Raw genomic sequence first — 21,294 nt, forward strand, 5'->3', positions numbered from 1 at the left:
ATAACATTATTTGAAAACTAAGCCAGGACATTTCAGTAGGGTAGCCATAAGATTATCTTTATCCCAAAACACAAAGTGAGTCTGGAGTAGAGAGGACACAAGAATTTATATTTCTAACAGGAAAAAATGTTATATATGAAGAAATGTATATATAAATATATGAAGCATTTCCACCCTTTGTAGAAGGGCGGAATATTGTCATTGTAAGAAGCAATTTGAGACATCAAAGTCTAAAACACTTCTAAATGGAGTCCAACTACTTGATTTTCTCCTCCATCAAGGCACACTGTGTTTTGATCCATACAGGAAGATACCTTCCACTGTCTCTTTCCAAGTCTCTAGAGCAGTGATTCTCTAAGTGTGGACCCCAGACCAGTATAGTCAACATCACTTGGAAACTTGTTAGAAATGTAAATTCTTGTGTCTTCTCTACTCCAGACTCACTGAATCAGAACCTCTGGGGGTGGGACCCAGCAATCCATATTTTTAACAAGTCCTCCAGGTGATTCTGATATAAACTAAAGTTTGAGAACTACTGCTCTGAGTACATCCCTCATTCCCTCCTAATAGAGCATTCTGGGAATATAATTTCAACTTTATAACAGTAGAACTGATTATATTACCCATACTTTTGTCCTTGTAAAATTTAGATTGATTTTTTAAAAATCTGCTTGGAAGTTAACCAGTTTTTCATTGAGTGACATGAAGGAGATTGTTGTTAGCATTTAAATTACTTTGTGTTATGAGACTCTCATTAATTACTTATGTTCTTAGTAGCTGATACTTTATTGAAAGGACCTGTGCTAACATTAATAAATGCAAACAGAGTGGAAGGTCCTGAGGTTAATGAGATAATGAAACATTAATCTGTGTTTCTTCTTTAATGTAAAATGGAGATCCATCAGGTTCACTTTGTATACTTTACATTTGTCTTTTCAGGAAGAACAAAGTATGCTAGCTATGGAAGATGAGGGCACAGTGCAACTCCCGTTGGAAGGGCACTACAGGTAAGATAGAAGTTTAAAAAAACAACAATTTAAATAATCAAATGTGTTGATATGTATTCTATTTAAGAATTTCATACTATGTGGACTCCCATAGAGGTTTGTTGAAGTTGTGTTAGAGAAGAAAGAACTGAGACTGATGATTAGATTACCTGAGTCGCAGTACTAAGCTGCCAATTCCAGCTGTGTGACTATACCCAAGTAGCATATAAGGAAGCAGAATGGGAGCTGTTTTTGAAGTATTTTATTCCCATATTCTATAATGTATATGAAAGATCCCTTTTATATTCTTAGACACTAGCACCTGAAGACAGGTCAAGATTTACTTTTGGTATAAATGAGCTGGGTATTCACCAAATTGATCACAGATAAATGCTTCGACTCTGGGAATTTGCTTCTAAAAAAGACATTTCCAAATAGATAATCTATTTCTCAAGTTGAAGAATTGAGTCATTTCAGTCATTTTGGGAAATATTTATGCAATTCTCCAAAATATGTTAATCTTATTTATGTACAAAGACAGCACAAGAAAGCAAACTGCTGTAAGTTATGATAAAAACTTTTGCAAGTATTTGGCCCAAAATTATCTCTTTTTCTTTCCCTCTCAGTATAATTTAAATAGTTTTCCTGTACAATTCTATTTATGTTCCATTTAGTGCCCAATTTTATGATCTCAATGTGCTTGAGGACAATGTAAGGCTATGCCAGTAAAAAAAACAGAGAAATTTTTTCTCTGAGGAGGGAATTTGTCCCAGTGTTGAAAAACAAGGTAGGGGAGAATCATCTGGATCTTTAGGGTCTGACTCTAAAATCACATTCTCTAGAATTTTAGGAAATATATACCACTTAAGGATGAGCACAAGTATAGAAGGCATTTTATCTTTTTTTTTTAACAACATTTAAATTTTAAAATCCTGTTGACTGTTTAGTTGAATCAGCATATTACCAAGAATATTCTGTAGAAACTCCTGTCATGTGGTACCACTCTCAAAAGGGCTTTGTGGTTAAATAAGTTTGGAAAATGTTCTATAACTGCATTCCAGTTTGGAGATTCACAATGTATATTAGCATATGAAACAATCTAAGTGGTACTGCACTTTTTTTAAAAATAAAAACATGTTTAACTTTGTTTAATCTAGCATTTTTTCAACTCTTTTGCTCACAAGACTCTTCTTCACATAATATGAAAAACTTTTATTTCTCATGATGCTTTTTCAGAAATTAGCTGATCTCATGCTTTGACTTAGTAGGAAACTATCTTTCTAGGAAGACTAAGGGGGTTTAGAGGGATTAAAGAACACATTTCTCAATTGGGCAAGGAAGGGAGATCCAAAGTTTTGCTCCTCTTAAAAGTTGAATTTGTTACTCTCTTGTGAAGAACCACCAATGAGGGTCATGTGAGGTCAGCTTGGGATCTCTGGAGACATGATTTTTCCATAGCAGAGTATGTTTCCTGTGTATAGTAAAGTGAGAGCTTTTTTTCTCATTCACTGAAACTCTTTCACTTGGTCTGTGATTTATTGCTGCTGCCATTTGGTTATGTTTCTAGCCCTGGAGATGTTTTGGAGCATCCTGAGTATTACCTATAATTGGTGCCATTTTAAAATGTAAAAAAAGCACCTAGCATAGTACAGGCCCTGCTGTTGTAGATTCCCCCAGCATTTGGAAAGACTTCTATCAAATACACAGGCTGCATTCATTTATTCAACAAATACTTATTGAGTGAGTACCAAAGGTTTGGCTCTTAGGGGAACAGCAGTGAACAAATGGTCAAGAATCCTGGTCCTCATGGAACTTATATTCAAGTAGAATGGAGGTAGAGGGAGACAGAACACGAGCAAATGAGCAAATAATGTAGTATAGTATTTTGGATGATGAAAAGTACAATAAAAAGAAAAAGCAAATAAAAAGGATGGGAGTGCTATGAGGAGACAGAAATAGCAATTTGAACAAGTGTAGTCAGTGTGAGCCTGTCTAAGAAGGTGATATTTGAACAAAGGAGGGGAATGGTCGCAGCAGGTGAAGGGACATTATGAGCAGAGTGAAGAACAAGGACAAGGCCCCAAGACAGCAGCAAGCCTGTAGTGTTCCAGAACAGACAGCAGGCCATTGCATTGTGACTGGAGAGGAGTGAGCAGAGATGCAATGGCAGGAGGTGAAGTCAAAGGGTGGGAGGATGGGGAGGACAGAGACTTACAGGCCTTATAAGGACTGGGCCTTTACCCTGAGTCAATAGGAGCCACTGAAGGTCTGAGCACGGGAGGGAAGTGACCTGTGATGCCATGAATGTTAGGGGCAAGAGCCTAAGCAATGGCTGTGCAGAACCTAATCCCTGTAAGTTGAAATGAATTAAGAACATTGCAGACCAAATCAGTATCTATATAGCTCAAACTTTTCTTTAGATTTTTTATTTTTCACAAATTTTTTTAATAATTGAGAGAAATATTCAATACTTCCCCATTTTAATTATCAAAAATACTGCACAGAAAACAAAATATTGTATAAATATATATACAGTAGAATATCATTTAGCCTTAAAAGGAAGGAAATTCTGACATATGCTACAACATGGATGAATCTTGAGGATATTATACTAAGTAAAATAAGCCCGTCACAAAAAGACAAATACTGTATGATTACATTTACATGAGGCACTTAGAATAGTCAAAATCATAGAGATGGAAAGTAGAGTGGTGGTTGCCAGGAGCTGGGAGGAGGAGGAAATGGAGAGTTTTGTTTAGTGGGCATGGAGTTTTAGTTTTATAAGATAAAAAGAGTTCTGGAGATGGATGGTGGTGATGGTTGCACAACATTATGTTATGTATTATATATTTAATAACACTGAACTGGACATTTAAAATGGTGAAGGTGGCAAATTTTATGCTATGTGTATTTTACCACCATAAAAAAATTAGGAAAACATACTCTACATAGACATAAGATTGTCCTACTTTTAGTTTCTATCAATGAATAACTGCAGTTATTTCTCTAATGTTTATTATTTCATTTTGGATAAACTCCTATCTAGAGATGATCCATCTGTGATCAATATTTCTGATGAAATGTCAAAGACTGCCTTGTGGAGGAACCTTCTGATTACTGCCGATAACACAAAAGATAAGGAGTCAAGCTTTCCTTCTAAAAGGTTTGAATTTTAAAATAATGAGAATTTATACTGATTCTAATTGTTTTTGACATAAATCCATTATCAAAAGAATAATATTGGTGTCCATCAAATTTAGATCTAAACTATTTCAGAAATTCATTTTGAAAGTGGGTAGAAATTATAATTTTCCCAAATGTTGGTATGTTTTTCAACATCTCTCTTTCAAATTAAAAGCTTACTCCCAAATTATTGTAGTGGGGGGAAATGGTTCTATAAATGAGTCCTGACATGCATGGTCTTTTTGATGTTCATGTTGGCCTACTATTTTGCAGTATGATTTTATTTTATTCTTTGTCACCCACTTCCCAGGACCCCTTTAGGTATCCGACCACATTTTGCACTCCTTCATTTCCCTTTTCTTAAGCCAATATGCATTGTATGTAAGCAATGATGATTTTCTAGTTAGCATATTTCTAGTCCCCGTCCCCCATTCCAACCCCCTGAAAATCTTTTATAAGCTTCTTACCCCAAAACTTTCAGCTCCTGAAAGTTCTATCTGTTCTTACTTTTCTGTATGTAAACATACGAACAACTCCTATAGTTTAAGTGCATGCTGGGGCAAGAATGTATCCTTAAATATCAAGATGAGATTTCCAACTGAATTTTTTAGAATTTGTAAATAAGAGTTCAACTCACCAAGTCTCCTTAGATGCTGATCTGAAAAAAAGGAATTCCTATGTTACGCTAATATCTCTTCTTGTTAGAAAGTGATTGAGGGATTTGGGACAGTGTTTACTATGATTATTAAGTTCCTTCTTTATAACCTTAAATTAACTTTTTCTACTTAATTTTTATATTACATTTTTGTTATAAGCTCCCCTTCCTAATCACTCTAGAAGCTGATTCCCCAAAGGTAAGAAAGACCCTCTCCCTCAAACCTATTCCTTGGTTGCATTTCCTTATGTTAAATGGTGTCTTCTCGAAACCTGGTTAGTCTTTGTCCTCTGTGTGAGTTTTGGGGAGGCAAAAGGCATGGAAAGTCTTGGGCTCAGATCTAGTATCAGATTGAGTTTCATGGCATTTCTATAACTACTCAGCTCTTTAAGTGGGTCTGAAACTTGAGTAAAGTTTTTTTCCTCCATGATTTATACAAATGCATCATATATAAATCAACAAATGTCATGGAACTGTATTTGGTAATACAGTTAGATTTGTATGTCTATATTTTTTGTTGCTGGTTTTTGTCACCCCAAAATGGCATGCTGCTTCAGTGTCATCTCTATACCAAACAGCATAAACAGGACAAGACAAACAGCAAATGTGCAGAGTCTTCATCCCAGAAACTGGGGATTCTGTCTCTCAACTACCTCCAAAATTTACTCCAAAGTTGGTTAATATGTTACTCAATAGGCTTTCTCAAAAACTTTTGGTTGATATTTTTTGCCTTTTAATAGGACTTAAAAACCTTCATGTATTTCTTTGCTTGGCTCAAGCAAAAGTAACATTTTATTCTAAAACATTCTTTAACTTCCTTTCCCAACAATCCCTGCTATAATCTGATAATTCTCACAGTAATTCTGTTTTGCTAGAACTCTTGGAAGAAAATCAGAGTTATGAGGATAATATCTTAAGCCCATTGAAATATATACTTGTGGACCCTTTCACATGTAAAATATGGCATTTCTTTAATTTTTTAAAAAAATGTGAAGTCCAGGTTCATGAGCTCAAAAAAAAAAAGTGCTGTCTGTGGGAAATATGTGGAGAATTTGAGACAATCAAATCTTTAGATTGTTTTTCTTCCTATATAGTATGGATTCATAGTCCTAACTCTTCCTCTGTTTTTCTTTGGTTCAAGCAAAAGTTTTTATGACATGTTATTTTAGGCACTCCTTAAAGTCAAGTCAAGTAACACTAGACCAAAAACATCTTTTTTTAAAAAAACATGTATTTAGATGATTTCAGACAGTAAATTCACTCTACTGAATAATGCAATGTGCTTTAAAGATGGGCCAATTTTAAATAGTTCATCCTTTATATTTCAATATAACCACTATTTCTTATTCTTTAAACATGTATTTTCACCAATGTGAGATAAAATAGTATTTCTTTATTTCTTGTTGCTGAAATAAAGCTATTTCCACTATCGTGGGATGAAAGTTTACTTAGCTTTCCTTACCTTTTGATGTGATCAAATCTGTAACTTTCTGGCCTGGCGTGGTGGCTCACACCTGTAATCCTAGCACTCTGGGAGGCCGAGGCAGGATGATGGCTTGAGCTCAGGAATTAGAGACCAGCCTGAGCAAGAGCGAGACCCCGTCTCTACTAAAAATAGAAAAAATTAGCTGGGCATCCTGGTGTGCGCCTGTAATCCCAGCTACTCAGGTGGCTGAGGCAGGAGGATCGCTTGAGCTCAGGAGTTTGAGGCTGATGTGAGCTAGGCTGAAGCCACGGCACTCTAGCATGGGTGACAGAGACTCTGTTTCAAAAAAAAAAAACAAAACAAAAACAAAAAACAAGTCTTTGTTTTTAGCTTTGTTTTAACTTCCCATGTGAAAAATATCTCTTGGTTGATGGTTAATGTCTTTTATCCTCATAATGGTAGAAGCTCTGGACAGGGTATAGCTTACTGAAATCCTCAAACCACTGATACTATTAATAAGAAAGCAATACCCTTCCAAAACTGCTGCTTTCTCTTGGTATCTGTTGAAGGCTTTAAAGTATGATGATCAGGAACTATGAAAATGTATCCATTGACAAAAACAGGCCTAAAGACCAGGTTACCAGGGTCTGTATCTCCTGAGTCCTAAGCTGGTTTCTGTGCAGCCTTTGATACCCCTCCCCTCCCCCCCCAGAGTTATTTTCTGTCCCACCCCTTGCTGTAAGTACCTCAGAGAATGCTAGAAAACTTTTCTTGGTGGAATTTGGAATGGAAGTTATATTTTCTCAATTATTTCATTCATTTTTTGTTGTCAAAATATTTTATCTACTTTAACTGAGAGTAGACTCTAAGAACTAACTGCAAATTCTGCTATATCTGGAGGATGTCTGATTTTGATCCTAGCACCATACATACATGTAACAAGCACCTCTGCAGCTTATAGAATGAGTTGGTGGAAATAGGGCTTATTAAAAACCACATTGCCTCAGAATAGGTGAGAACTGCTAGGTTTTATAATACTAACATCCAAGATCACTGTTTCTGGAGAAGATCCCTGGCAATGCTAGGAAAAGCAGCACTTAGTTTTGCCTTGGTGGCAGAGGCTTGGCTGTGGGACCACCGTCCTCCCCACAAACCTCTCACCAGGGCCCTCCCCTTGCACTCCCCACTACCTTCTTCTATTCTGGGTTATCCTTCTTTGCTCTGATTTCCTAAGCCTAGGCTCTCTCATGAGTGCTTGGTAAATATTGTTCATAACAGCCATTTTAGTGCCATTGAAAAGTAATGATTTCATAGATTACTTAGCAGCATGACAGTACCAGATCACTTTTTGCCCTCTCTTGAAATATTACTTCCTTACGTTTTAAATTTTAACTCCTCAAGGGCAGGGGCAATCTTGTCCATCTTGTATTCCAAAGTCTTTGCAGAGTAACTGGCATATATAATAGATATGTAATATATGTCTATTATAATGATAAATAATAGATAGGCAATACATATTTGTTGTAATGAAAGCATAAAATTGATTGGCATCCAGAAAAATGAGTGTAACAAGGAAGCTGGAGAGCAATAGCCGAACAGTAAGAAGATTCAGATTGAGAATATGTTTCACAGAAGTCTTGAGCTGGTTATAAAATTTCTGCTTCATAATTTGCTGAAATCTAATCTGATACCAAACCATGGTGTTAATGAAGGAAATTTAAAAAAAAGTCATGTAATCGGTTATTGTTTTGTAACCAAACAACCAATATAAACAAAGCAGGGCATCAGGAGAAAGCACATCAGTGGATCAAGTTGACATTCTGAATCCTTTTATTCAATACTTGGTGACGAATAGTGCCATTGGGAGCGCACTTGTTTAACAAAAGATTATGGAACACCTCCTACATTCCAAAGTATTGTGCATATAGAAACTGTGCATGTACAGGGACCAGTACGTCCCTGTCCCCACAATCTCCTACAGAAAGGATCGAGTATTTTATCTTTTAAAAGATAGAGTTCATTGGAATTGGGAATACCAGCCTTAGAATTCTGGAATTTGAGCTACAAGGGGATGCAGAGGCATCTAGTCCAAAACTAATTTTACAGATGAAGAAACCAAGTCTCAGAGAGATTAAATAACTAGTCCAAAGTCATACAGCTCATTCTTAGCTTCTGGTAACTGAACCCAGATCTTTCAACACCAAGCCCAGGGCTGCCCTGTTTCATCGGCTTTGTCTGGCAAAAAAGACTAGGAGCCAGGTAAAGCCCTAAGGAAAAGTTAATTTGGAAAGCAGGAGAGCAGGCGCTTGTCATATAAAAGGAACTCAAAGTAGAAGAAAGTGAATCATACAGATAGAGGAGTTAAAAATACAGAGTTTAGGCTCTCAACACATCATGTGCACACTGTCATCTCTTCTCATGGAAAGAGAAAAGAAAAGGGAGAAAAGTTGCTTTGCTCTGACCTGTAAGTAGTATGCGCTGAGAAGTGTGGCAGGCACAAACCCGGGCGCCATAGACATGCGCTCACACCAGCTCTCAGCGCTGGCAGCGTGCCACAGATGGCAGAAGCTCCAGCACTTCTTACCTGATGGTGCCGGGTGGTGGTGACAACTGAGAAGGGCTGTTTCTAGCTTGAATTGGAGGAAAAACAATTTAAAAAACACACTCTAAGAATGTGTCTGAGTTATTGACCACTAAGAAAGCCGCACAGAAGGCCCCATAGAAAAATGGAGTTTTATTACTTTATTACTTGGGGAAGAGTTATAAAAGCAACGGTGTCCCCATGATCAACTGCTTCATAAATTTATATTAAGGGCTGAAGTTAACAGTAAAAATTGTAAATTCTTCCAGCTCAGGGCCTCAGAAGCTGGTTGTGACTTTCCCTTCACGTCACAGTGGGAGGGTCACAGAGAACCCTAGATGTAGAGGGCTTTGCCATGCACTGGAAGTGGTCGTGTGGGGGGCGGAGGGGTGAGCAGTTCTGCTGCCCTTGCCCCCGCCAAACATACTCTCTTGGTGTGAGCTTGATCCATGTGAAGGCATTATTTGAATTTTCCATGAAAACTGTCAATAAGAGAGTAGGAAAAATATACAGTGGAAAGATATTGAAAGAAATAGACAAAAATGGTAGAATCATATTATTAGCTTGCCCATCAGTAAAGTTAATTGGAGGATGAAATTAAACAGAAGCCACTTTGGAATGAGTTTATTTGAGGAGGAGTGAGGGAAAACATCCTTCCTTTGATGTTCAGAGTGAGGATTTGTCTGTAAAGAGACAACACAGGTGTCTGGAGAGCAGTGTGCATGGTGACCTGTCCTCTAGGCCAGTGGAGATGTGTCTGTCTTACCTGACCAAGGTAAAGTCCTCACTAAAGGTCAAGATCCAGTCCAGGTAAAAAGGATGAGCCGCTTTTAGCAGAGCCCAGAAATGTCTCCTGTGACATCTTGTTCGTGTCATTTATTAATACTAGAGTTGGCGCTGTCTTAAGATGGGGTATGGTTGACATTTTCAACAATCATCAGTGAGTCATTTGCCCAAATGAGGATCATGGTATTAATCTTGCATGCCTTTGGAACTGTTTTAAAAATGTCTGGTTTTTGTTTTTTAGTGTCTGTTTTGAATTCCCCCCTCTCTGCAGTTCGTGGTTTCTACCTCACTGCGTGCAGAGGATTTTAATTGTTGCTGTCTATCTGTGCTTTGCAGCATGACAGAGTGATGCCTAAGAGCTCTTGTGGTGCTTTGGAGTTGATGGGTTTTTGTGTCTGAGCAAGCAGATCTCACTGTAGCCATGTTGGATTGCAGTAATAAACTTCTCCTTTTTTCCCCTGTAGCACTGAAAGCCGAAAAGAGAAGAAAGCTGACTCAGGGAAAGGTGTTGACAGGGAGACTTGTCTATGACTTGATCTTCAATTTATTTTTTACATATATATGAGAAGAGTGTCACAATTATTAATAAAACTGCTTTGATCATGTATTGTAAATTCTGTCTCTCATCCCAAATCCACCTTCATACTGTAAGTAGTGCAATACTTGTTTCATTTCTGTGTTTAAACAACTGAACGGTGAGACACCCTTGTGAGCAGAAACAATAGGTAATGTAAGAATCTATGTGTTCCTTGCTGTATGTTAGACATTTGTAAATACTGGATTCTCATTGTCAGTTTTATGAGAGCAATAGCTTCCTTAAAGAAATAAGTCATATTTACCAAGTTTGTATTTTCCTACTGTAGTGACCTGAAGATGTCTAATAATTTCATTCAGAAGAATTTTGAAAGATAGTCTTACTTCTTTTTATTTTTTATAGCTTAGCGTTAGTGACTTATTTCAAAAGACCCAAATCAAAAAGTTAGTTTGAAAGCATTTTTAATAATTGTATTTATGCATTTCCTTGATTTAATATGATACATTTAATACTTAACAATTTATATGTAACTGAAACTTAAAGTCATTTGAAAAACTATATAGAAACCTGTTCAAAACTTGTTAAAAAGAATCAGATATGATGCAAAGGAGTCAAGTAGTATTTGCTTAAAATTCAAGTTGTGACTACATGATTAAATAGTAGGCTTGTACGAAATGCTTTAGAAAAACTTTGTAACAGTTTTGTGGGATTTTCATATAAACCTTTATCAGAAATGTGCTGTTAAGTTTCTCTCCCATTGAAAACAGATGTTTTCCAAATAAACCTATTATATACATGCACGTGGAATATCACATGTGAATCATTGTACATGAAATTCCACTCCTGTACAGTTATCTGCTGCTAGTGGTCATGTACTGCTTAATGCTGGTCCTGAATCACATTCTAATGTTAGACCAATAGGTCTCCAATTGTACTTTTTTTTTCTCTGCAAAGTTTTTTCCACTTTTTACTTATTGCATGTTGTGGAAAACAATCTTTTAAATGAAAATTTTAGATTCTGTTTGAGAACATTCTGTATATATTTCAGTCCAAATGGAATAATGCATCTTTACCAAGCTTATACAAGAGGAAGGAAAGTTAAGAAGTTTTTGAGTATTATTAAAATACAATTTCATTCCATTTTAGATGAATATGAACTTAATAAAGACTAAATCTCATAGTGCTCTTGGTTCCTAAGTATGATCAATGATCATGAACTTTATAATACTTCAATGTTCAAGTTTACAATAATTCAGAGCCCTGTGGCTTTTTCAGACTATTAATTATGTACTCTGTAAGTGCACATGAAAAGTGCAAAAAAAATTCTTCTTGTGATTAAGCTAATGAGGGAAAAAAATCAACAAAGCCTCCATTAGGTTCAATATTTTGATACATTTTACAAATTACCCTCATAATCCTTTAAAGATTTTTTTTTCTTATGGAACGTGAGCTTAAAAATTATGGGAAGAATAATTTGCAGTTAATAAAGTTTTTATTTATAAATGCTGAAGAAAAATACAGAAACTTCCTGTTCCAGATGTGTTGCCTTTGTGTATTTTATAATAGAGATACTATATTGTAAACATTTCCATTGTTTTATGATTTAGCCAGTCAGTCCCAGAAGCAGCCTCTTAGTGTTTTAATATATTAATGACTGTTCTGTTAAAATGATCATAGTGAGTTAAAACCTTCACGTGATCTCCTATTTGAATAAGCAATCATATCCAATGAAATTCTGTATTTCTGAGTATTTTTATAGTCATTTTGTTCTTGTGTGAATTTTAATGCTATCCCTATGTTAACCTAATATTTTGAAATCATAAAAAATATAAGAAAAATGTAGTGTTATATATTTACTCCTAATTTCAGACTCCTGGTCAAAATTACTGAATATATTGAATGTAATTTAGTGCAAAGTTTAAGTAATGTGTAAATGTGACTAGGATATTGTGTTTTTCACAACTAAGAAATGTTATGTGGAAATAAATATTTATCCTAACTAATTTCCTTGCACATTGTTAATTGTGATACAAAGTGTCTTGTCTGTTTTTCTTCATATTAATTAGTAAATCAATGTAGAATATTTTGATTGTTTGAATATAATATTTAAATTTAGACACCCCCCCAAGTTAAGAAAACTTGGTGATGTAAACACTCAAGAGTATGTTTCGAGAGTAAACAAGTTTAATTTTATGAACAAGAAATCATGAGAACTATACGAGGATGCATTTTCTCATTTTCCCAGAAATGGGTTTAAAGGACATTGCTCCCATGACTAGTAAAAAGTTCCAAGGTCATTAGTAGGATTCCTCCTTATTAGAACTCTTTAGACTTCTGTTTTTAACTTCCATGGGGAAAGCATTTTCTAAAAGTTGTCTCCTCCCTATTTGTTACAAAAGTCAGATGGGACCATAATTCTTTTGTAGCCATCTGGCAGTGTGTTTTGGAGATAATTACATTCAGAACTCTATCTTAACCTACTGGTTGATATTTTTCTCTTGACTAGTGAGTTTACTTTGTAATTGCTACTGTTTAACAGCCTACGATATTGGGAAGTTTTTTTTCCTAAATATAATATGAATGTCACTTTGGTGAAGTTTTAATCTATAGTTTGATAGAAACTTTCCACTGATGATTCACAAGCAACTTGTATTGCAACACTATGCCTAGATCTTTTAGGATTTTTCTTGACTCTTAAACGTATTACTTATTCTGTTTCCTATTTGCACTGACCTACCTCTGTTTTTGTTTTAACTTTAGCCTGTTTGCTCATGGACACTTGCCTATTTTACTATCATTGGAAGATTGCTCTCCAGGTTTTTCAATATATCTATTTCATATATTCACATGATGAAATTAAATTATCACCATCTGAAAGTTGTATGAGAATAATTTGGATAATATGATGATTCTTTAAATATCTATATTGAGAGGTTAGTTGTAGTCAACCCACTGAAGACACCTAAAAATCAAGGATTACTGGTAATGCTTTATTTTAGAGATATATGTAGGTGCTCTCCATAGAAAGCTGCTGCTAAGTGATACAACTACCATGCCAATTCAATTGGTGTATTGGCCACCACTGTTTATTCTGGAACTTTGAAAATCAGATCATGATCCTTGCTTCTAAGAGAGGGTGGAATACATACCTGTAACATGATGCTGAGTTGGTGGTTTGATTAAAGTGGTGAGTAACTCAAGGATGGATCTCGAGTTTGAGGAATTTAAGGAAAATGTTATAGAAGAGGTAGCATATGAATTAGGATAGAAATGGGGAAGGAAAGGCACTCCGCAAACTGCAAAGATTCTCAAACCTATGTTAGTATTGTACTAAAGATGAAAATAAAAAGTAAAGATGTATGGCATAACTAGAGCCTGGTATATTTGATATATGGCCCAGTATGGTGGAGTGTTAGGAGGGTAGTGAAGACTTGTGGGAAAAGATAGAAACACAAGTCAGGGACATTATAAATGATGTTCAATTCCATACTAGGACATGTGAATTTTACCCATTAAGAGCTTTGAGTAATGGAGAGAAATGAATGTTTGAAAAGATTAGGGTGGCAGAACAGTACAGAATGCAGTGGGGAAAGAGTAGAATCATCTCCTTAGGGATCTTCCTCCTGGGATGACTCCTAGATTATAAAACCAGACTCTCGGTGAGTGGTCTATAAATTTCTGTTAGGATAGAAAGCAGACAGGCTCAAGCATACTCCTTGGCCACCTAACAAGTACCTCTAGACATGATAGCTTTATTATAATTATTTTTATGTAGAGCATTCTTTTATATATGGATATTTTATATATATATATGCGCACATATATGTACATATAGTTGTATTTGAAAAAAATGTGAAAAGCATAGCGTCAACAGAATAAGCATGAGAGTACTAAAAAAATCTAAGTATAGTACAAAATTCAGGCAATGGCTGCCTCATCAGAGTCCAGAAACCACCTTCCCCCTACCCACCCTTGCATCCTGCCCCGCTCATCAATTCTTATCATGGACCTAGCTTTCTACGTAGGTATTCTTGCCTTTTGGTGTGTGTAGAGTCATAGGTTTCTTTCACGCAACTTCTTTCTTCCATTTGTTTATAAGCTTCTTGTAGGTAGGAATGGTGTTTGGTGTTTTACCCCTCCTTTGTAACTCTCCAGAGCCCACTTCTGTGCTCTGCTGTTTACCCAGCCAGCAGAGGCTGTTGACTCATAAGTAAACTATAACAGGAAATTCTGCCGCTTGGTTCATTAAGAATGGTTAGAGATCCACAGTGGATTCTCACTGCCATGTCAAAAGTAAATACTTACTGAGTACCTTTATGTGCCCAGCACCTGAGGACACAGAAGCCTAAGGCAAAAACCTGTGCCACCTATGGAGCCACGAAGGCAGGAGGAGCAGCTAAATAGCTGTGACTAGGAAGAGGGAAATATGAAAGAAAGGTGCCAGGCATGGTATATCTGTAAACCTTCACAGCAATGCAACTATTGTGGGAGTAGGTATTTTTGTATTTTTTTCTAATTAAGACTCTGGAGTTCAAAGAGTTTAAGTAATGTTCTTTAAACACTTCCCAGTAATGAGCAGTGGTGCTGAGAACTTAAGCCAGGTCCATGTGACCTCGGCTGCAGTAAGGAGGTGCAACGTGACCACCTTCCTCCTCACTAGGGTAGTCATTCTGGCTCTTGGAACCAGAATAAGGTTAAGAGGAGTAATATTTCCTCTCAATGTTACATTTTCTTTCTCACCCATTTTTCTGTGATTAACAGTGGAAACCAAACCAACCCAATGAAATACTTTTTTTTTTGCTCTTGAGTCACAAATACCATGACTTTGGATAGAAGAAGCTTAAAAAAACAATTGAGGGTTTTGGTTGTTGAATGGTCACATGTCTCACCATGCTCACACATGATTTTTAAATAATTTGAAAAACTTGGAGAGTTGGTTCAGATGAAAGGTTGTGTAGAATAAGAACTGTGATTGAGTTTGTTGAAGTTGAAAGCCTGTAAGCACCAGAGAAGTTACCCTTCTCAATCAGTAGTAAGGAAGTTCTCACTCTTTTTATTAATGCAGATTCTTGGGTTTAAATGTTAATATTGTCACAGAAAGATAACAAACAGAAAGATGATAAGTATCTACTGAGCATAACATTGGTCTTAATAGTACCATGCGCTGATCTGTTCTTGTGAGGTAGTGATGTTATCCTCTTATCACCCTCATTTGTCTCTCATTCTCAATCATCTGTATCCCACAGACATTCTGAATACATGCTCTAGGTCACTCAGGATGTATGCAAAAAGGTTCTTGGACACGATTGAAATGACTGTCACAAAGTTGGCCAACAAAATTCTCTTACTTCGTGGAAAAAGCCAAGCTTGTGTTTTGGTGTTTTTTTATTTAGAGTTTATTGAGTCTTAAATATTGTACACACATCTAGTAGTCTTATAAATTGGCATCCTCATATCAACTTAGAGGTGAAGCAGCAAATGCCAAGAGGTGGAACTGGTAACCTCAGTGCCCACCTGTGAACAAGAAAGGAAACAAAAAATATCTAGAATGATATACAGGCTGATGTGATAATTGATCTTTATGATCAGGGCTCTAAGTCATCAAGGATGCATTGAATTATGTTCTGTGCCTGATATTTAAGAAAGCATGGAGGTATTTAATCACTTTTAGCAAGATTTCCAACAAAAACAGTCCAAACATAATTTTAAACGTGGTTTTCTAAAAACATTGATAGAAACTTAAACAACAAACCCTGTGTCCAAAGAAGAGACCATTTCTCCCTTCTTTTGGTGTATGTGCCCCCTGGGCACTGATGTACTTGAGATGTTTATGAAAGGATATTAATAACCATGCATTTACCTGCAGAGGCTGCAACTGTCGATGGCAAGATAAGTCTGCACGACTTAGTGGTATGAATGGTTTCTGCACGTTTCAAACTTACCCTCAGATTAAGTTTATCTCTGGAAACTTGTCAATTTCCTTATCTTCTTTTTCCAGTAAGCTAATTTAAAACTCTTATTGGAGAGTAAACCTTGTCCTATGAGGGTCAAATGAAAAGTACTTTGACTTTATTCATATCACTGCCATTTTTAACCTCCAAGGTCTGAAAGTTATGTACTGGGACTACCGCTGGGCTCTAGAGAAAACATTTAGCATGTTCAGAAACTAAAGAAACAATGAATTCATATAATTTTGATATTGTACAAATATTATACAATATTTGCCTTAGATACTATTATTGTAATATCTGGTTATTATATAATATCCGATATTGTACAATATCTGAAATATAAAAGGAAAATTTCTATTTAATCTGCTTTTATGACTATTAATTCTGTCCAGGATGTGAACATATATTATTATTGCTCTTTGATAGGGAACTCTGCAAAGATTGGTTCAGCTACTCACAATGATTGAACTATATTAAGAAGTACAATTTTGACAAGATCCCTATGGGTTTGAAGGTCAGTTTGTGGTTCCAATGGATGAGCGGGATTTGAGATTTAATTAAGGTGAAGTTCTCAATGGCATGCTCTGGAAATATAGTTGAAGATGGATTTCACAATCCTCTGTCCATGCCTATGCATGACTCACCAGTCTCATGTTGAATTGATAGATTTTTTTTCCATTTCTTCCATTTTTAGATTTTTATGCTGTAGCTCACCCTGTCTGGGAAAACTTTGTCTAGCAAATGGTCTGAAGCTAAGTTTAAATTCATAAAGTCAATTTTCAAAAAACAAGGCTGTTTTGCAAATAATTGAAACAAAAATCATGTTTCTTCAGTGATCTAGACATTGCTTTGCTAGGCCAAATTCAGCATTTGAAATTTATAGTTTCACTTCTATGATGATGTCAACCAAAAATAATTGGTCAAACACTTAAGTGATCGACTTGACTTTTTTTAACTTCTACTGAGCAATCAGAACTGCCAAAATGATATTTCTGATATTGTTTATTCTTATATGAGCCTCATGATAGTTCCTTAGAATAAAATTATAAATTATGCATTATACAAATAACTAAAATTATTTTAAGTCGATTTCTCAAAAACTATATGTATTTTTGATAACAGAAATTACCTCTATATTAGACAAAAACCTCATGAACCACTTAGTGTAACACATTTTTGTGTATCTAATATTTTACAAAAGCTGAACTCTTTCCATGTTTACAAGGTAGTCTTGGATTACTAGCAAAATAAACATGAAGCTTTCTGGATAAATGTGTCCATATGCCAGTGTGGTTTAGGTCTGATTCAAGACATAACTCATTATTTCTGAAAAAATGAAGGCACATTTATTAAGTGACCAGGGGAAAACTCACAGTATGTAGAATGGGAATAATAATATATAACATTCTAGTTTATTTTCCTTTTTTAAAAATGAGTCCAAGGAAGTTAAAACATTCTTTTAATTAAGATGCTTAAAGAAATGAAATATGAAAAATTGATGCAAGACTCCTTCAAGTTAGGATTTGCGATACAAATATTTTCATCTTTTAACAGGGCAAGCTGATGTGTTCACATCTCAGTTTCAAGCTGCCTCTTTCACTAGGAACATCAGTATTTTTTTTTCAAGCACATTTACAATGCTTTCCCATCACCCTTGCTGTGTTTTCGTAGCACCTATAGCCATAACTGGCACCTGGGGGCCTGCATTGCTGGCAGTTTCCCTTACATTTCTTTGGAGTCTATTCAACTGCTGTGGTTTTACTTAGAAGTCAGTGCTTTGCATATTTGATTTCCTGAGACTGTTTGAATAGTCTTTCTCAGAAAACTGTGCCAGTCTGGCTGTGAGCAGCTCTTCTCCGAGGGGAGCTGACAGTACCCTGGTCGGATTGGTATGCTTGGACTTGGGTTCCCAGCCATGCCCTGCTATCTTCTCTCCCTGTTCCCTGTTATCTTGTCCCTGCCTGCATCTTGCAATCCCTTTAAAGAGGACAAAATCTGGACTAGTCCAGTTAGAAAAATTAAAATGCTGCCAGGGAACCTATGTGAAACTCACATAAAAACAATTCATATCTGTTGTTTCAGTAGCTGATGTGGAAATGATTTCAAATGATAAACAAAACCAAACTGGATAATTCAAAATTCTGTAAGGTAATAATCTGTTGTGAAGAGAGTCCCTACTTTTGATTATAGGTATGGATTTGGGGAACAAAGGTAACCTTAAAAATCTTGATTTAAGTGTGTTTTTTTAAAGATCATCTTGACAGTGAGGTTTTGAGATAATGAGAACAAACATGGCTTTTAATAAGCTTTAAATGGCATGCCGTTTTGAGGTGCTAAGGTAAAGAGAAGCATTGTTTTATGAAGTGGCTCATATGGGTATATATATGTTGGTGGGCTGTGCTGCTAGCGATTCCATGGTCTTCATCAGTATACCACTAGAGAGAGAAAGAAAAAGGGCAAAATTAGGAAGTCAGTTCTCTTTTTTTAAAAAAACTAATAAATTCAAATGTGCTCTCCTAAGCATACGTGGTATAAAACAGAGTGTTTTAATTCCTGAAACTGTTTATACACTGAAACAGGATCAAACAGGATGGGTGTCTCATTTTCCCCCAGAGCTTTTCCAGGGCATGTTGTTCTGTCCTACAGAAGTCTGATTCTCTTTTGCAGGTGCCGAGAGAACTCACTGTGAATTTGGCTTCCTGCATAGTGCTTTAAGGATATGTAAATTCTAATTAAAACACCCAAATCCATTTCCATATTGGACTCAAAGGACACTTAGAAACATGCCATGCATAGGAAGGAATGTTTATCCCATTAAGCCCACTTGTTTTAATTAAGTGTTATCAAGTGTCAAATTTCTTTACACTGTAGTAAGATAAACTGTATTAAAATAAATGAATTTTTAGAAAGCATTTTTCCTAATATATATCACTAAGAAATTGGAGAAGTCTATTTTAATATTACATATGTATGTTTAATATAAGTGAAGTCAAAACTCAAATGTAATACTGCCTGTGGTTGTTCAAAAAAGGTTACATGGAAAATGTATTCTTTAACACACTTAGATTTTATACTGGCTTTTTTTTTTTTTTTTTTTACCTGAATGTCTAACATTCATGTAGATGGAGTTTATGACCTGAGGCAAAAATTTATCAACTCATACTTTATTAAATAATTGGAAAGTCATTTATTTCTGGGTAAACATATGTTATGGAGACTTAAGTTAACTTTTAAAAAATGCTTTAAAAATACTTAAGTATCATGTGTCTTTTCTTTAAATAGTGGAAAAATTCAACTTCTTATGAAAATCTGACCCAAAAGATATACCAGTTTTTCTCAGTATCAAATAACTGTTCCACTCCTATACAGTTGGCACCATTTGAACTGAGCACAGAGCAAACCATGTGTGTTAGACTCACAGCAGTCCCCAACCTTTTTGGAACCAGGGACTGATTTCATGGAAGACGATTTTTCCACGGACAGGGGGTTGGGTAGCAGGGTGGGGAGCTCAGGCGGTGATCTGTGATGGGGATCGGCTGTAAGCCTGTAAATACATACAGACTACAGACGAAGCTCTGCTCGCTGGCCTGCTGCTCACCTCCTGCTGTGCGGCCCCGGTTCCCAAGTTTCATGGAAGACAATTTTTCCGTGGACGGGGTTGCTGGAGAGTGGAACGGGCCAGTGGAGCTCTGCAGCCCGGTCCCTAACAGGCCAGGGATGGGACTGGTACTAGTCCGCAGCCCAGGGGTTGGGGACTACAGTGTTAGAGGACACACATATACATATGTGTGTGTGAATATATATATATATATATTTTTTTTTTTTTAGTCTGAAAATCTCTAATGCAGAAAATGAATTTGACTTAATACCCAGAAAGATCCTCTGTATAGACAACAACAGCTCTAGCCATTTCTGACTTTATAAAACAAACCTAATTGTTTATTGCCTGTGGTTGTTCAGCAAAGATAACAAGACAATTGTAAAACTGAAGTGTGCTGATCATTTATACCCCACTGTTATTAGAATGGCTAGTAATACACACTAGACAGAAATGGATTTTCATATTTGAGCTGAGCTACTGTCATGCTGGTTTCACTTTAGAATTACTCTGCCACACACTTACTGAATAAGTAAGTGTGTGGCAGAGTAATTTTTTTTTTTAATCAAAATAGGGAGACTGAACAATCACATGAATAGGAGAGTAGTAGTGTTTTGACACTCACAGGATATGCACATTGTGCTTCTCAACCCCAAACTCTCTAATATTATTGAATATTACTCTGTATCGCTCAAGGATAGCACTCCTCTAACTTCACACTGGAAAAATAAAACTCCTTTTCATTCTGTCGCTGTCTCCAGTACTTCTATGAGAAGTAGCCCTGAAAGAGGAAACTACGCCCCACCAGCAACTTCCCTCCCCGGGCACAAAGTTTTTCTATACCATTGCCTGGAAATCCACTCCAGCATCCACCAAGGCTTTGGAGATCTGAGCTGACTGCTGAAAGTGAACGTTATCTGCAGGGAGAGAAAGGAAACATAAAGTAGCTAATAGCTGTTCCAGTTTTCTGATACCAAAGGGTGGGAAAGGCATAAGAAGAAAGGGACTGTTTGAAGTTCTAGAACTCAGCATCCCATTTAGCCCAAGACAAGTGAGTTGTGGAAAGCAACACTGTTTTATTGAAGTAAATGTAACAGTCTTGCCCCTCATGCTTTTGTTTTGTCAGTAGTGAAATTGCAAACCTGTCTGTGATACTAAAAAGTCTAATTAACTGAAACTCACCATCTGCTGTTCCATGAATAAGGAGGTACTCAACTTGTTTAAAATTTTCAGCTCTGCTCATGACTGTTGAATTCTGGAATTGGGAAAAAGAATGTCATTATTCAAAAAAGGATCTGCCATAAACTGATTTTTCACTTCAGTTTACAAAATAAAATGTTTTCAGCTGGGGCCCCCTTTGATACAAAATATAGCAAACCGATATTCAAGCAAATGCTGTCTCCATGCATGGCAGAATGCACAGCATGCCCTGTGCTTGGGAGACAGGACTGGAAAGAGAGGATGCCACATCTTCCCTGCACATGCAGGAAGAGGGCACCTGCCACCCAGCCTGCATGCAAAACCCCTTGAGTCCCAGATCCCAGATTGGCTGTGTCCTATGCATTAGCACAGGGCAGAGTCTCATATTAGCAA

The 21,294-nt window shown here is 36.3% G+C and overlaps 2 protein-coding genes across 4 annotated transcripts in view; one reads left to right on the plus strand and one right to left on the minus strand.

The window, feature by feature from the left end:
* Positions 1–12,180, plus strand: part of SLC4A10 (solute carrier family 4, sodium bicarbonate transporter, member 10) — a 409,333-nt gene extending 397,153 nt beyond the window's left edge. For 2 of the 3 annotated variants that reach the window (XM_012655843.1, XM_012655842.1), the window contains exons 24-27: positions 940–1,007; positions 4,033–4,149; positions 4,985–5,023; positions 10,082–12,165. In XM_012655843.1, the coding sequence (XP_012511297.1) occupies positions 940–1,007; positions 4,033–4,149; positions 4,985–4,997 (198 nt within the window). In that variant the 3' untranslated portion in view covers positions 4,998–5,023; positions 10,082–12,165. Of the gene's footprint in view, positions 1–939; positions 1,008–4,032; positions 4,150–4,984; positions 5,024–10,081 lie in introns of all 3 variants that reach the window. The other variant, XM_012655844.1, reaches the window with a different exon arrangement.
* Positions 12,181–17,598: 5,418 nt separating this feature from the next.
* The window catches only part of DPP4 (dipeptidyl-peptidase 4), a 79,972-nt gene continuing 76,276 nt past the window's right edge, over positions 17,599–21,294 (minus strand). The window contains exons 24-26 of the mRNA XM_012655850.1: positions 20,884–20,956; positions 20,545–20,618; positions 17,599–18,538 (exon numbers count right to left, since the gene is read on the minus strand). Of these exons, the coding sequence (XP_012511304.1) occupies positions 18,437–18,538; positions 20,545–20,618; positions 20,884–20,956 (249 nt within the window). The 3' untranslated portion in view covers positions 17,599–18,436. The remainder of the gene's footprint in view (positions 18,539–20,544; positions 20,619–20,883; positions 20,957–21,294) is intronic.

Source organism: Propithecus coquereli, unplaced genomic scaffold, assembly GCF_000956105.1.
Source record: "Propithecus coquereli isolate 6110/MARCELLA unplaced genomic scaffold, Pcoq_1.0 Scaffold49, whole genome shotgun sequence".
Classification (NCBI taxonomy): Eukaryota; Metazoa; Chordata; class Mammalia; order Primates; family Indriidae; genus Propithecus; species Propithecus coquereli.